Genomic DNA, 18020 nt, shown 5'->3' with positions numbered 1-18020 from the left:
TGACATTACAGACAAATACCCTTCAATCTTTTGGAAAAATAAAATGCCTAATATGTTTATTTATCTTATCTTCATTATCCTAAAATATGTGCTCTCTCTCTCACACACACACCCCACACACACCTTTATAAAGCATACTTTTTGAAAATGAAGCTTTAATAGACATGTATCCTAAGGGGGCTTTAATACGTGGGGTTTTTACTTGTTGAGCCATTCAAACCATACTCACATAAATATATTAGCTAATGCTGTAAGATGCCTGCTAGTTTTTTTGTTTTTTGTTTTTTGTTTTTTTTTTTTTAAAGGCCTTTTAATAAGCAGGAAGATTTGATGGCCTAAAAGGACAGGAAGACTTAGGCTTGCTTTAGATATTAAAATCATGATGCATCTTTCCTGGTTTTGCCATTTTAAATTTCACATAATTTTATAATAATGTTTACTTCCTTGCTGTAATGCTTTATTTTTCTCCAAAATTTTTACCATTTTATTCATAATGAAGAGTAACTTCTAGTTCTTCGGATAATTAGGAAGCAGTCATAGACATTAGCTCAAAATGGAAAGTAATGATGTTTTTTGAGTGAAAATTGAATTAGGAAAAAAAAAAAAAAGAGGCACAAGCCAGGCATAGGTAGCCAATATGAAATTACTGTAGAATAAATCATTCCTAATGGAATATATGTGCTTCATAATGTGCTCTCTCAGTTCATGTTAGGCCCAAAAATCTTACAGTACTATCAAAATGGGGAAAGATAGAATAGGTATTATTTGTTAAATAAATAATTACTCAAGTGAATGAATAAATGGTAGTATAAAACAAAGTATCTGATACATTGTTAAATCATTAAAATGGCGTAGAATTAGAGTTAGTCCCAGAAGACCATTGTCAACACAACTGTAGCCTTTTTTTTTAAGAAAATAGTTTTGTTTTTTTTTTTTTTTTTGCTCTTGCTTTTATTCCTAAAACCCAAATAAAATAAAAGGAGGCAGGCTTGTGTGCTCTTTGATCAGGGCTCTGGTTTCATTTTTCTACTCATTTCTCAGTTTCACCCTGTTGGGTCTGGGATTTGATTTTACTGTCCTATAGGCTACTAAATTAGCTTGTCACTGTTTCATAGGTGCTGGAAGAACATATGAAACTTCTGGGTCAGAGACAAAGAACTTTATTACTCAGAGCTCTGCAAGCAGCAGAAACATCAGCATGTGTGCATCAGTTCACCTTGCCCTAAGTCCCATAAGCGTGACACAATATGACCCAGATGGATGCTACACACACAGTGGGTTCGTATCACAGCTAGGGGGCACTGAGCTTAGATAATTCATTGCTTTTATAATAATGAGTTAGCAAATCTGCTCTTTGTTTCAGATTGAGATATTATCTTTTTTCTCAAGTTGCTTGCTGTAAACATAATCCTGAGAAATGGCTCAGGAAAAAAGGCATCAGGACGTTGCATTCTGGCATACTCAGGAAGACATATAGAAGCACTAGAGACCCATGAATGACTGTCTCTCCAAACATACCTTGTGGTGGTTTTGTCCTCACGTTGACTTTCTCCATTGGCTGCTAATCAATATCCATGGACAAGAGGCCTTGCCTTGACAACTATCCAGAAAATCTTGAGCTTCCCTGTGATTGGCACATACATGAATTAATCACTCAGGTCAAGGGAATCTCCTTGATTTGCCCTAGGTTTTGTATCCATCTCTGTGTTAAGGAGGAAGAATTACTCTGATTGCCTTAGATCAACCACACTGCTGGGGTGGGAGGATCAATTATACCTAAACCAATAGCTACTAAGCAATGGGAAATAGAATGTTAGGGAGGTGGCCACTACATATTCCGCACGGTCTCTAAGGAGTATAACTGAGGAATTTTGGTCTATTTAAAATGTTCCAAGTCTAACAAAGTAAAGAAAAAAATAAATTAGAAAACTTTGTATCTCTTTTCTATGTCTTTATTCTGGGAACTCTTATTTAATTGTTTTACTCATATTAATTGGGCACCAATCATTCATCAGAAACTATTAGGCTTGGGGATAGAATCCTGAATAAATCAGCAATGACCCTTAATCTCACAGGGTTAATAATCTAGCATAGGATTCAGATAATTTAAGAGACCATTAGACTGAGAGGGAAAGTACAGAGTGATAGTAGCACGTGGAAGGAACACCTAATCTGGACACCGGGAAGGTCAGGAAAGGCTTCCTGGAGAATGTGATCTCTAATCTGAGGCCAGAGAATGAGGAGGAATTATTAGGTGATTTATGTGTGGGCAAGGACTGAATAGCTCGGAAAAATGCCTAAGCAGGTGAAACAACAAAGCAAGTTTGAGAAAAGAACAGTACTTCTGTGTGTCTGAGTCATAAAATTCAAGGTAGGGGTAGGAAACAGCAAGGTGGAAGAAGTAGGGAGTGGGAGGCAGAAAGTGTTTCCATGTAAGAAAGTTCGGACTTTATTCTGGGAGCCCTATGATGATTTGAACCATTAGGAAAAATAACATAGACATTATATTTCAAAATTTCACCCTGGCTTTAGAGTGAAAAATGAATTGAGGGTGGAAACAAGCCTGGAATAGAGATAGCAGTTAGGAGACTGTTGAAGTCCAGGTCAGAGATAAACGTGGTCTCGGGAGAAGGAAACGAGGGAAGGAGCAGATTTCTAAACTATTTAGAAGTTAGATCCGTAGGTCTTTTTTTTTTTTTTTTTTTCCCTCAGATGGAGTTTCGCTCTATTGCCCAGGCTAGAGTGCAGTGGTGCGATCTCGGCTCACTGCAACCTCTGCCTCCCAGGTTCAAGTGATCCTCCTGCCTCAGCCTCCCAAGTAGCTGGGATTACAGGTGTGCCCCACCATACCCAGCTAATTTTTGTACTTTTAATAAAGACAGGGTTTCACCATGTTGGCCAGACTGGTCTTGAACTCCTGACCTCAGGTGATCTGCCCACTTTGTCTTCCCCAAACGCTGGGATTACAGGCATGAGGCACTGCGCACGGCCAGATCCATAGGTCTGAATGGATAACTGGATGCATGAGATGAGCATCAGGGAATACATAAGACCTGGAGGCAGAATAGCAATGATTAAGAATAGGTATTAGGACGCCAGGCGCGGTGGCTCACGCCTGTAATCCCAGCACTTTGGGAGGCCGAGAGGGGTGGATCATGAGGTCAGGAGATTGAGACCATCCTGGCTAACACGTTGAAACCCCGTCTCTACTAAAAATACAAAAAATTAGCCGGGCGTGGTGGGGGGCGCCTGTAGTCCAGCTACTCAGGAGGCTGAGGCAGGAGAACGGCATAAACCTGGGAGGCGGAGCTTGCAGTGAGCTGAAGCTGAGATCACCCCACTGCACCACACTCCAGCCTGGGCAACAGAGTGAGACTCCATCTCAAAAAAAAAAAAGAATAGGTATTAGGGCAGACAAATTTGGGCAGACAAAAGTTCAAACCCTGGCTCTATCCCTTAGGATTTAAAGCATAGTGAATTACTAGTAAAAGAGGAACACTAATACCTATCTAGCATGGTTGCTTTGAAAATAAATACAATATTATATTTCGAGTTCCTGGCACAGAGTAAATCTTTGATAAGAGTGGCTAGACAGGCAAGAGGAAAGCCTAGAGCTTGCTGGGTCCCAGAAGCCTAAGAGAGAAATGATTTAAGGAGGACACTGTCATTAATTTCAAGCTAGACTTAAGTGGGTTGAGGAGCAGAAGGGACATGAAAAAGGGAAAAGAACAAACACGAAAGTGTATTTTTTTCTTTGTTCTCAGAACTCATTTAAAAAAAATTTTACTTTAAGTTCTGACATACATGTGCAGAATGTGCAGGTTTGTTACATAGGTATACATGTGCCATGGTGGTTTGCTGCACCCATCAACCCGTCATCTAGGTTTTATGCCCCACATGCATTATGTGTCCAAATGCTCTCCCTCCCCTTGCACCCCACCCTCCAACAGGCCCCAGTGTGTGATGTTCCCTTCCTTATGTCCATGTGTTCCCATTGTTCAACTCCCACTTATGAATGAGAACATGCGGTGTTTGGTTAACTGTTCCTGTGTTAGTTTGCTGAGGATGATGGCTTCCAACTTCATGCATGTCCCTGCAAAGGACATTAACACACTCTTTTTATGGCTGAATAGTATTCTATGGTGTATATGTGCCACATTTTCTTTATCCAGTCTATCACTGATGGGCATTTGGGTTGGTTCCAAGTCTTAGATATTGTAATGAGTGTCATATCTTATGATGTCCCTTGTAACTATTGTTTAAAGGAAAGTCTGGGAAAGTCAATTCGTGTTTCTGAAGAGAATCAAACTGGGGATGAGTATCTGGCCCTCATGACCTTCGAAGGGTCTCTTCCAGTGCACCAATTTCTGATTTCACTGTCCTTACTCCAGTGATGAGTCACAGATAAAATCACTTGATGCCTTTGACTTCAGGGGAGCATGGGCTGTGTAAAATGTTCATTGTACCACACGTCCTTGAATAATGACATTTTATTCAACATTGTTTCATGACAACATTCATGAGAAAAAAAATGTATTTCCAGCTGGGGCCGCTGTTTGTATGGAGTTTGAAAGTTCTCCCCATGTCTGTCTGAGTTTTCTCCAGGTCCTCTGGTTTCCTGCTACATCCCAAAGCTGTGCTCATGAGATGAACTGGTGTGTCTAAATGGTCCCTGTCTGAGTGAGAGAGAGAGAGAGAGAGAGAGAGAGAGTGTGTGTGTGTGTGTGTGTGTGTGTGTGTGCGCCCTCTGATGGGACAGTCAGAGCTGCCCAGGGCTGGTTCCTGCCTTGCGCCCTAAGCTGCAGGGAGAGGCTCAAGCCACTGGAGACCCTGAATTGGAATAAGTGGGTTGCAGGAGGAATGAATGTATGGATGCAATTTATTGTCAAATAAAAATTCATAAAATATATTATAATCACACAAATGAACGAAAAAAAATGATTCTGTATGGAATTGCTCAGTGAGCCTGCTGTATTTGTGATGGTTTTGAACTGCATTGTGACAGGAAGTACTCCTTGTAATTTTCCCTTTGCAAACATTTATTCCTTGATTGAATCCACCACTACTACAGCTGCCCTCACTCACTGATTCACCAAAAATTGGCTCAATGATTATCTTGTTTTTGTTAATCTTTCTTAAATGCACGTGTAGCTGACATTTCCATGTTTAATATCAGAAGTGTTTTAATCTTATTTAGAAGTTTGGTGATGTCTTTGTGACCAGAAATAGACTGTAGGCACTTAACCTTGTTTTTATCAATCAGTCTATGGTAAAATTCGTTTTAAAGTCACAGTTCCCATGAACCTATCTGTGATGTTTTAAGTGAAAACTTACTATACATAGTGTTTCTTAGTGCTGAAACAGGCAGTGTGTCTGGAAATCACTTTTGTTTGGTACCACAAGTAACACAAACTAACTTTCCCAGGCTCTTCCTTATTTAGTATGTTTTTATGTGGATGAATGTTATGGAAAACAAAAGTATTGTGGGAAAATTAAAATGTCCCATTTGTACATTTTTGGCAGATTGTATTCAGATTTAAAACATTTAACTATTTGGAATACACAAAATCTACTTTTATATTGGACCACCCAGATTCATGACATGGGATGACAAACTATAAAAATAAGAAACCTGTAGGTGACATGGTACATTTTATGCAGTTGACTAACTGTTGGGTTTAGGTTTAGGAAGATCAGCAGGAAGAAAGAAAACAAAACACGTTAAAATTTAACATACCCAAAACTATGCAACAGATGTAGTTATAAGAATGTAGTATCCAGGAGAAAAATTCATATTCATTCTCTCTCTCTCTCTCTCTCTGTCTCTTCTCTTCCCCCTTCTCTAAATATATGGTTCAGAAAAGTACTTTTCAGAGTTGGAGATTTATTAAAAAAAAGTTTATGCTTTCTTTTGTTTCCTCTTATAGGAATAATTCAGGAGGCTGCAGACAGAAAAGTAGTAATTTAACTCACTTTAACTCTTTTTTATCTATTCCATTCATAAATGTGACAATTCTCAAAACATTTATTTGAGAGAATCTAATCCTCTAGTAGTTGAATTCCCAAAGTTCATACTTTATGACGTCATTCACGGCGTGGAGATTAGACCTTCATGTGTCCTTCACTATTTACAGAATTATTAAATGTAAGTTTTTCAATCATACTTACACCTTTAACCGCTTGAATTTAATCTGTTAGTGCAAGAGAACTTTGGCTCTCACGTCCTCCTTTCCCTTACCTCGCCCCACGTGGGGACATTCTCCTATGTGTGAGGCTGCTTTCCTTTCCCTGAAGGTGGGCCGAGCAAAGGAGAGTGACGCAAGAGTGGGCTGTGTCCTGGATGCTGCGAGTGCCTCTGCCTCCTTGAGAATGAGCCCATTAGCTGCACAAATTCGCAGCGGGCGGCCGGGGCAGCGGCTGCAGCAGCGGCGGTGGAGGCTCTGCATTACCAAGTCCTGCGTCCTCTGCAGGCGCCCGAAGCTGAGTGCACATCCTCTACCGCACCCAAGCTTCGTCTGTCGTTTCAAGCTCTTCATGCTGCCCCACTGAAAGGAAAACATGGGCACGGGGGATTTTATCTGCATTTCCATGACTGGAGGGGCGCCCTGGGGGTTCAGATTGCAAGGTGGCAAGGAGCAGAAGCAGCCCTTACAAGTTGCAAAGGTAGGACCTGAACGAAGTGTCACGGCTCTGTGCTAGGAAGAAAGGAATGAAAGCAACCTGTTGATGATGTTTTCATGTTCTGATGCAGAAGTCTGAGTATTCGTTTGATTTTGCGGCGGACGTTGATTTTTCTAGGATGTGAGCTGTTTTCTAAGAAACTTTGGAGAGTGATGGACCACATCCTATGTTATTAACTTGCGATCGATGAGGGGTAGGTGGGAAGAATGCCATATTTATTAGCAGAGGAAAAGGCCTAGTTAACCATGTTCTTCTGACAACCAGCAAGACACTGGAGAGCGTTTCTTCCAGGCAATTTTAGAACGTTCAGTTGAGTTATTGTTTCATGTCACTTCACTTGGCTCTGGCAGAGGAGAAACGCTCAGTTCAGCATAACTACTTTGCTTGGCTATTTTGGGGACTCATATAGAGTGTTGGTAGTGACATTTATTATGCAGCATTCATGAAAAGGCCAATTTGGGGCAGTAATTTTAAAAGTATGATGAAATAGCATAAAATCTATTTAAAAGAATACCCTTTTAAGGATTTGACAAATAAATGCAAAAATCCAAGTGCTGTATTCCTTCTTATGTACTCTTTTAGTCAAGATCTCAAAAATAAACTTAGAAGATAATCTAAATATATTATAACTAAGAGGTGACTTTGTAACACATTAATAAAAGTGCTTTATGCTTTTATTGCCATTAGATTGCCTGCATTACTGGTTAGCCAGAGGGGATCTGGTATTCTCTAATTGACATTCAGGTAAAATAAAACTTAAAATGCACAAAACTAAGCAAACTTTTATCTAACTTCATCATCAAATTGCAAATTATAGTATTGTATTGAAGAACATGCAAGAGCATGGGATTAATTTCCTACTTTATGCTTATGTTAAAAATGGGTACAGATCTTTATGAAATACATGGGCCATTGCCTTTGTAGTTATTGCTTCCCTCTGGCTTTTACTTTTTTTTTTTTTTTTAAGTGTCCCTTGTGAAGAAAGAAGTTTCTTTGAAACTTCTTTTTGCTTCCAGGCATCCATCTGAAAATCCTTTCATAATGTGATGGTGGAATCCTGCCACCTAGTGAAAATTGCGAACATCAAGAATGAAGCATAAAACAGTAGATGAAAAGCAGAGTTTTTGTAACTGGAAAGTTCCTCCGAGATCTGCAGTTCAACCCATGAATTTTAGATGAGGAAAGGGCCCAGGGATGTTAAATAACTTGCCTTGAGTTTTCAGCTTGGAACTGGCAGAGTGATTAAAGGCTCAGAAAGGTGGTTTTGTTGGGTTCCTTTAGGAGTCAATAGCAGGCAACCTCAGATAAAATATGAATGCCCAATTTAGCATATGTAGAATTCATGACACTGAAGCAGATTCATCCTGAGTCTAGAATAGCAGTTGGCTGGCTCTAGGTATGAGATTTGGGTTCTAATTCCAGCTCTGATCTAACTTGCTGCCTGGCCTTAGGAAAATCTCTCACCCTTCCTGTCTCATCTGTTCTCTCTCTCTCTCTCTCTCTGTGTGTGTGTGTGTATGTAGGGAGAGAGAGAGAATTTTAACTTAGGTAGTAAAGAAGTAAGGAAGAAATTGGACTGTGCAGTCTACGAAGCTCTGTCTTGCCCAAGTATTCTACGATCCTTCTAGTGTACAGTTTTAGAATCACTTGCCTGCTAATCGAAGTATGGGGACAGAGTGGTTGAGTGCTGTTGTTCTCTGGTGGCTCTTGGGCAGTCAGGCCTGAAGAGTAGAGTGGGTAGTGGGTTTCTTCTGAGTTCTCCATGTGCCGATTTCAATGTGGAACCTCCTTGTGGTGATTCACTGAAGAGCTGAAGCAGATTGCTAGGAAAGGGTGCTGTGGAGGAGATTCTCTGCTAATGGCATCTCTATTGCCAGGATTCAGTAAGGTTGTTAGGCTATGTCAGAATCCAGCCCCACACTCCCCGCAAATCATCCTTCCTAAAATATCCAGCAATACATTTGTGATTTTCAAAAGATCATTATTGAAGCATCTAGATGATTGCTTTGCTTTTGTAGTTTGTGATACTATAGTTAGAGCTATAAATTTTAAAATATCATTATGAAAGTATCTGGAAGTTTGCCTTAATTCTTGTGTGTTTGTGTGTCTAAGAGAGAGGGAGAGAGAGACAGAGAGAGAGAGAGAGAGAGAGAGAGAGACAAACTATAGTCTACAGCCTACCTTTTGTCCGTATGTTAAAGACTGAAGAGCTATCTATAGAAGATGTTAAGTTCTAAATTACCATGGCAATGCACATTTTTGTTGATCTTTTTCTTTTTTTAGTTCAAATGATTATATTCGATTTCTTATACTAGCATTATTTGTGGGAGAAATCCCTTGGAACAAAGTGCTTATCATTTTCTCTGTTATACGGCTATTGCCTCACTATGATAACTGTATTTTATTTAAAACATTAAGTCAATTCAGATCTAGTCATGGTATCTCACTGAGTTCAAGGCAAAGTGAATGTTGCTTGGGCATACACTTTCTCTTCTTGTAAGGACTGGTGATAGCTTATTAGGGCTGGATGCAAGGAAAGAGACAGAAAGGCTAGAGAGATGGTTGCTGTCAAATCAAATGTTCACAGTTTTGAATAACATGCACAGAATTAATTTGGGAGTTGAAGGAAAACTTAAATTTTCAAAGAAAAGAAAATTTCAGCGAGTGCTTGAACCATGCTCCTTAAAATGGGAATGCTACAAAGCAGTTCTGTAGACAATAACACATTTTGGCTTGTTGTGAAATATCTACATATTTAGGTTTTTCATAATTCTATATAGAGTAAAAATCTACAAGGCTGAAATAGTGCGAAAAAACTCGTCTAATGTTATTAAGAACAATAAAAATTGAATAACCTTATAATTCCCAATAAATATCTTTATAGTGACATATTTAGTCACTTCTGAGATATGTCCAAACATGTTTAGTATTTGGTTAACTGGTTGAACTATACACAAAGCCCCAATTTTACAGATAAATAACAGGAATATTCATTATCAAAACTTGTCATTGACATGTAAGCTCAATGCCACGAAAATCTGTTTTGTTTTAAAAACTAAACTGAATTTTTAAAAGGCCCAAATAATCAGTAACATAAGCTTGTTTTTAAAATGTTTATGTATCTTTTAATTTATATTCTAAATATATGTGATGGGAGGCAAACATTTCTAACGCTGAGTTATAGCATAATACTCTGCAAAGTATATTTTCAAGAGATTATAAACAGAAACAAATTTATCCAGACAGAAAACCACATTGTGTGTGCAGATGGCTTTACAAAAAGAATGTGAGCGCTTCTTCTTTACAGAACTCTCTCTTTTGGGACATATACTTATCTGGCTCTGTCTCAGCACATACTTTTGGCAAATCACTTTGAAAAATCTTCATATAAAGGACTGGGGAGAAATTTTTGTCTTACAAAAAAATCTTACCTGCAACTGAAAAATTACTCACATTTTGAAAATAATTAAGAAAAAAATGTTCAGACCGTTTATCCGTTATACGTTTTAATATAGTTAGAAATTTATTTCTTCTTCAAATCTTATATACCACTGTCGTATGCATTTTTCTGAATTTAGTTCAAAATTTCAAATAATTGTTCATTAAAATTGAGGTGACATAGTATAATCCTTCATTTCATAAGGCCAACATGGATTTAATAATTCTTATCTATTATTGTATATGTGTTCTTTAAGATTTTGAATAAAAATGTATTATTTACACAAAACACCTTTCAGATAATATTTTTCCCTTAGTGCCATCAGTAAGGTTTTTAAAATGTTTCAAATAGAAGAATTCCAGAAACATAGGTATTTCTAAAGGGGGTAAAAGATTTTAATGGGTTTGAGTGTGTGTACTTGAGAATAAATGCTCCTTCCTATATATGAAAACTAGTAATATCTTTATGAAAATATGCTTAATCACTTAGTTTTTAAATTGATTTTTAAGCCCTTTCCAGGAATTTTAAAGCCAGACATGCTTATAGAAGTTAGTGTGCTCTAGGCAAATCTATTAAGTAGGTGATATTAAAAAAATCCTTATTTTGGAATCATGTATTTTAAGAGAGAGTTCTGAAAGATGACAATGAGATAAAATATTCACTATGCATGAACTTTGCCATTAGCTAGACATAGCACATATGTAGCTTACATGTATCAAGCCCTTGCCGTGTGCTAGGAAAAGTTGCAAGTGCTTTGCTGGTGTTACCTCTTCAAATGTTCCTCAAAACCTAAACAGTAGGTATGAGAAAGGCTACATTGCTTGCCAATGGTTAAGCTACAAAAAATGATGAGATCTGATTTTTCTTCTTCCTCATTGGTGGAAACAGGTGCCTGAGAGGATAAAAGTAGGTTAAATCAGTCCCAAAAGGAAAGATTATTTAAAAGAAATACCATAGTTTGTGTACAACCCTGATTTAATTGATCTGGGGTTCACCCTGGACATCAGGATTTATAAACACTCCAAAGGAAATTGTGATGTGTGGTCAAGATTCACAAAAGCTGCCATAGAAAGTTGAGGCCAAAAAAAAAATCTGATGTTCTACCGCACAGCATGGTGACTATAGTTGATAATAATGTATTGTATATTTCAAAATAGCTCAAAAAGAGGAGTTTAAATGTCCCCATCACAAAGAAATGATAAATATTTGAGGTCATGGATATGCTAATTAGCCTGATTTGATCATTCCACAATGTATACATGTACTGCTACATCACGTTGTACCCCATAATACATGCACCTATTATTTGTCCATTAAAAATAAAATAAAACTAAAAAAAGAAGATATATATGTATATGAATATATATTATATATATTTTGCTGGTTCATGAAATCATCATCATCAATCATCTAAGATTCTTTACTGCTCTGATGTTCTATAATTGTCATTGAAATTCAAGGAGAGGTAAAAAAAACCAAAGTGAGGCCAGATAGGTCCCCACAGGACTTACTGACGGGTGGTGGCACGTTATGTCGCTTCCGCCCTTCCCCGCTGCCTCTCTCCTAGTCAACTTAAGAGAAAGACCAGAGAGAGGCTAATCATTATCTGAGTTTTTGGCACTGTGAGCAGGTCATAATAGTGGTGGGAGGATTTTCCCTTTCTGAAGCCAGAATGGATGGGCTGCCCGGGTCAGCGGGAGTGGGGAAGAGGAGGTATTGGGAAGCTCCAAAATGATTACTGTAAAGATCAGAGGAACTGGCAAGAAGGGGAGACTAGCAGTTTATTCCCTGGTAGTTTGTCTTCTCTGTCCATGGACTTGCTAGCCTCCCTAGTGCCCTCATAAGTGGGAGTGGGTGCAGAGTGTTGGGGGAAAGTTGGGGGAATAAAACTGCAGAAAGATGCAGGCGGAAGGAGAGTAGGAGAAAAAGGAAGAAGGAGAGAGAGAGAGATAATACGATTTGCTTTAAAAACAACAATTACCTTTGTTTAATACTCAATAAAAGTTCAGAGTTTTTATTTCTAAGCTGAGAGTTCTATACCCTGACAGTAACATTCAAGAAACACTTCTCTAGGCTAACTGAAACTACACATCTGCCTAATACCGAAACACATCCCAGATTACTAAAGTACTGATTCACATTTAACAAAAGGAGAAGAAAAAGGAAGAGGGAGAGAGAGTATACAGTTCTTGTCATGCCCAGTCAAATTTTCATTCATTCTGCCTAGAAATATTAGTTTCAACGTGATCATCAATGGAAGTCACATGAGTTGATGATAAGTTTTCAGGACTAACATACATAAAGAACACGTGATTGATATGAACCTATGTGATGTAACTGATTTTTTTTAAGGAGTGCCAACTCATTCCGTTATAAACATATATTTCTTCCAGTAACTGCTTTCGACATGATAAAGAAGAATCCCTTTGTTAGTAATATTTTGGGCAGATCTCATCATTCTTGGTGGCTTTTAGTTATTAAAACACTCAAATTTAATTAAAGCTTCAGTCACCTATCTGACTCTAAACTCTCTCCCTAGTCACTGTGGCCAGGCTTGTGGCTCCAGGGTGTGGCATGGAAAGGAGGGTGTCTGCTCTTTACCCATATCCCTCTAGTCCCTCCACAGTTGAAGGAAAGAGGAAAGATTTGAAGAGGAAAGGGGCAGATAGATATATTTATTCATAACTGAATGAGGTGGCGTTTCTCTCTTCTTTGGGTGTTGTGCTTTTCTGGTTAATGTGAGTGGCCGTTAATGTCCTCTCTGAGGCTGGTGTCCAAATTCTGGAGCATGTGTATGGTTTCTTCCGGGAGAGCTAGAGGGCCTCATTAGTGTACAGTCCCCTAACACAGGAAATCAGGCTTCTGACAATCTCTTCTGTACTTCCTACAATCCCACTGGTTCATCAAGATACCAGCTTGCTCCTGCTAGACTCTGGTTGAGTTTGGCCTTTCTGGGTAGGGCCTTGGCAAGATGGTTCAAATCTAGCTACCTTTTATGATAGTCACTCACCCACAGGAAATGCAAGGATCCTTGCCTTGCCAAATGTGGAAGTCACTATGCAGTGTCATTATGACATACACATTATGCCTAACTGGATATTTTGCATATTTTTCATAGCAATCATCTTAATGTAGCTTCCAAAATAACTTCTGTCAGTTAATTAGTGTTTAAGAATATAAACTAATTTATATGTTTGGCTAAAAATATTTCACATGTGTATATCTTATAATTTCTGAAGTGTCTTAATATATGTTATCTCTTTTAATATTAATTCGATTGATAAAGTTTTGTAATTCTCAGTTTATAGATTAAAAAAACTGATCCTGAAAAATAATTGCGAAAACATTATATAAAGAAGCCCAAAGTTAAATATAATTCTTTCCGTCTATTGAGGGCGTCATGCTACTCCACTGCCTCAACCTGGATAAAAAGAACAGGCTGTCACTTAGTACTGGTGAAAAGTGCAATGACTTCAGTACAGGGTTTGTATGAAATAGAATCTCACCAAATTTAGCCTTATTCCTTAAAAACATTGATAAGAAACTATTCTTTGTTTAATGGGCCTGAGGAAGAGGATTACAGGTAATGTGCAATGGGAGAAAGACTGCAAATGGAACCAGTCTGCTTATCAATAAATCTGAAAAATATATGGACTCCAAGTTTATTATGTCTTTTCTAACAAATTCATGATGAAACTGAATGCAGTGAGGTTCTTATAAAAGGAAATGGAGAATTTCTGAAACAGGTTCATTAAACAATTCTGAAGAGTAAACACCTTCATGAAGTTAAAAGACTCGTCTAAGAAAGAAAATAACATCTGCTCTTTTGAGGGATATTTTTGATAACCTCAGTGAGAACATGTTTATGATTTTGGATTACTTTAGGCACCTAATGTTTCTGAATTGTCTATCATTCTTTTCTGTTTTTCAAAAGCAGGGATGGCCAGAGTCTCAACAAACTGTATCTTCAAATCTTTGTGAAATTGTTTGCATGTGGCAGATTATTGGATGTCGTTTCCTTTAGCATATAAATCTGGTGTGTTTCAGATAAATGAACAGCAAAATATGGTAGATTTACCATTTGGAACATTGTGAATGAAAATTTGTGTCTCCAGATTATGTAACAAATAACTATTTCCTAACTATTGGTCTTTGGATTTTTATAATCCTACTCACCAATAACTAGCTTCTCCTCTTGTATTTTGAAGCAGTGTGGGTACTGGATTGATTAAAAAAAAATGAAGGATGAGCTTTCTGGAACAGAATTATGGATTTACGTCTGTATTAGTTCATTTTCACACTGCTACAAAGAACTATTTGAGACTGGGTAATTTATAAAGGAAAGAGGCTTAATTGACTCACGTTTCACATGGCTGGGGAGAACTCAGGAAACTTACAGTCACGACAGAAAGTGAAGGGGAAGCAAGGCACATCTTACATGACATCAGGAGAGAGATAGAGAGTGAGTGGGGGACTGCCAAACACTTTCAAACCATCAGATCTCATGAGAGCTCACTCACTATCATGAGAACAGCATGGGTGAAACCATCCCCACGATCCAATCACCTCCCACCAGTTCCCTCCCTCAACATGTGGGGATTATAATTTGAGATGAGATTTCAGTGGGGACGCAGAGCAAACCATACCAGTATTTTATCTGATTCGACCTACAGATACTCCCCCTTCCTTCACCCTTCTTCCTTCATCCGGTTTAACAAAATTTACCTTCTTAAATTTCACCTTTTCAGGACATGTTATTTTTATCCTAGGAAATCTGTAATCATGACCAATGACTGTCATTTAACCCCAAATATCTTCTTGTCTTTAATAGTATCTTCTGGAGAAATTTTTTTTTTTTTTTTTTTTTTTTGAGACGGAGTCTCGCTCTGTCGCCCAGGCTTGGAGTGCAGTGGCCGGATCTCAGCTCACTGCAAGCTCCGCCTCCCGGGTTCACGCCATTCTCCTGCCTCAGCCTCCCGAGTAGCTGGGACTACAGGCGCCCGCCAACTCGCTCGGCTAGTTTTTTATATTTTTTTAGTAGAGACGGGGTTTCACCGTGTTAGCCAGGATGGTCTCGATCTCCTGACCTTGTGATCTGCCCGTCTCGGCCTCCCAAAGTGCTGGGATTACAGGCTTGAGCCACCGCGCCCGGCCTGTAGAAATTTTTATTTAAGAAACTCATACATGACGTTTACTAGGTGCCAGACGCTTCTTGAATAACCTTTTAAATATAATGACAGAACTCTGAGGTTACCCTTAGTTAAGATCCCCATTACAGGGGCACAAAGAGGTTAAGTGACTTCTCCAGGTCACATGGGTAGTTAAGACCAGAGCTGGGGTGCACATCTAAAGATCCTGGATCCAGGGCTTGTGTTCTAAGCTCCTACACATGTCACTTTTGGATCTAGTGTAGTTTGAACAGCCAGTTAAGACAGGAAGAGGGCATTTCAACAAGAGCGTGCTGGAGAGATTTTTGTGACCCCTTAAACCACACCTGCTTTTCTTGTTCTGACATTAAGTATAATCTCAATTACTTAATGTCAAATCATTTTATTTGAAACTTTTATTTCCAGAATGAATAATTTAGGAAATAAAACAGAAATAGGCTAGAAACTTTCATAATTCTGCATTCTGAAGGATAATTTTCTTTTATTTTCTTAGCAAGATTTTCCGTGTCTTCTTGAAAACTATGGCATGATACCTTGTTTTTGAAGCAAAAACTTTCAAGCAGCTGACCATTTTTGAGAATTTTGTTATGCAGTTCAAGACATATCAGAGGTGAAATTATTAAGAGGATATAAATTCAGTGTGTTTTGCTGGCAGTCTAGATACTGATTTTCTACCTCCTCAGTAGCCCTACTCCATTTCCTGCTCTGTATTCCTGCTCCCACCACCTCGGCTCAGGTCCTTATTTTTGTCTCTTAGATAATTATATTGGCCCTGTAACTGGTCTCCTTGTTTCTGGTTTCACATTCCTTGAGTTCATGCTACACAGAGCTGCCAGAGAGATTTTTCTAAATCACCTGTTATATCACTTCTTAAAATACTTCAAAGGCTCCCCATCTCTGTCATCGAGATAACCATAACATTGGTTTATCTTATGTGCAGACATGGGTTAAGCACTTGAGGAATTATTTTGTTCCTAATATTCCTACAATCCTTTTTGTTTTTTTTTTTTTAACACTGGAGGAAACAGAGGCTTAGATAAGTTAAGTAAAAAATTGAATATCATATAGTTAGCAAATGGCAAAACGAGGACAGAAGCCAGTTTGATGACAAAGCCCATGCTCTTAGCTGCCACCCTGCAGTGGGGCTTTTCACAGACCGACGGCCCCGCTGTGGCACACGAAGCTCTCTGTGATCTGGATGCTGACAAACTGTCCAGCCCTATCACCTGTCACCCTCCCAGAAGTGCATTTAGCTCTTTGAAAATACCACGATTCTCTCAAACACTGTTCCTCCCTGGTTGCTTCATCCCTGCTGTGTCCTTGGCTGGAATGCTTGTCCACCCCATCTCCTGGCGCCTTCCCTAAAATGCTTGGAGAAATTTTACTTACCCTGGACATCTCTGTTAAAGTCAGTTCTCTGAGAGGTTTGACTCAATTGTCTAGTCGGAGGGGAGCACTTGCTCTTCTGTGTTCCTGTGATCACACACTGCTTTCACCTTGAGCTCCCACATGCAGCCTGACACTGAAGCTTTTGTTCACAAGTCTGTTTCCTCCATTAGACCAGTGGTAGCCAAAAGGTTTGACTGTGCCTCTTAAAACAATTTTGAGCATATCCTATATACAGGGTGAATGTACATATATATGAAATATAGTATATATGTACATGTACTGATGGGCTATATTTTTATCTATAGCGTAAAACATACCAAAAAGAAAACTTTAAAACATGAGATAAAAGGTGAAATAAACAATATTTCAAAACTATTTTTATTTTATTTTCTTGACAATACAAAATGTCTTTTTATTCTCGCTGACAAGACTTTTTTTTTAAGTGAGAACAATGTTATTGACAGACTTTTTCAGATTTTGAAGATCTTGATGTGACCCCATGGGGTACAATGATTCAAAGGTCTAGTGAAACTTTAATTTATTTCAGTTCTTGAGTTTAAAGATTGTCATAGCTGAAATGATAATCTCTTAATATATGTAGGTATACACTGAATAAATTAATCATTACCTGATAATCATTTTTCATTTTCATCAACAAATAATGCAACTATTTTTGTTGCAATTTGGCCAGTAGATTTTTCATTTTCTCTGATGTCTACCCTTTGTTCTTACAAACTAATTGGAATAGGTTACATTTTTATTTTTGTATTAAACCCTGACTGTACTTTTTTTTTTTTTTTTTTGAGACGCAGCCTCCCTCTTATCGCCCAGCCTGGAGTTCAATGGTGCCATCTTGGCTTACTGCAACCTTTGCCTCCCGGGTTCAAGAGGTTCTCCTGCCTCAGCCTCCTGAGTAGCTGTGATTACAGGCGCCCACCACCACCCCTGGCTAATTTTTGTAGTTTTAGTAGAGATGAGGTTTCACCATGTCGGCCAGGCTGGTCTGGAACTCCTGACCTCTGGTGATCCGCTTGCCTCGGCCTCCCAAAGTGTTGGAATTACAGGCGTGAGCCACCGCACCCAGCCTGCTGTACTTTTTATTTGAAAAATATGAAATCAGGTTAGAAGTTCTTCTTCCTAGTTAAATGTGCTATTATGACATTTTAAAGAATAATACATTTAAGTGATTTCCAGCCCCAAATCACTTAATTATAGAAATATTTTCAACAATTCTGTTTCATTTCTTTTTGAAGTTGCTTTCAAAGCAATTCATGTTAGGGAATGTATCATGCTTATTATCCTAAAATGTGTGTCAGGTGACCAGCAACTAAAAGCCACTTGTC

General features: G+C 38.5%; 1 protein-coding gene across 3 annotated transcripts in view; it reads left to right on the top strand.

Annotated features, from left to right (window-relative positions):
• Window positions 1-6375: 6375 nt before the first annotated feature.
• SYNPO2 (synaptopodin 2) overlaps window positions 6376-18020 on the top strand; it is a 202051-nt gene continuing 190406 nt past the window's right edge. For 2 of the 3 annotated variants that reach the window (XM_011977602.1, XM_011977603.1), the window contains exon 1: window positions 6376-6663. In XM_011977602.1, the coding sequence (XP_011832992.1) occupies window positions 6559-6663 (105 nt within the window). In that variant the 5' untranslated portion in view covers window positions 6376-6558. The remainder of the gene's footprint in view (window positions 6664-18020) is intronic. The other variant, XM_011977604.1, reaches the window with a different exon arrangement.

The sequence above is a fragment of the Mandrillus leucophaeus genome, unplaced genomic scaffold, assembly GCF_000951045.1.
Source record: "Mandrillus leucophaeus isolate KB7577 unplaced genomic scaffold, Mleu.le_1.0 Scaffold181, whole genome shotgun sequence".
Classification (NCBI taxonomy): Eukaryota; Metazoa; Chordata; class Mammalia; order Primates; family Cercopithecidae; genus Mandrillus; species Mandrillus leucophaeus.
Note: the sequence above shows the minus strand (reverse complement) of the source record. Positions and strands in the feature narration are given on the sequence as shown.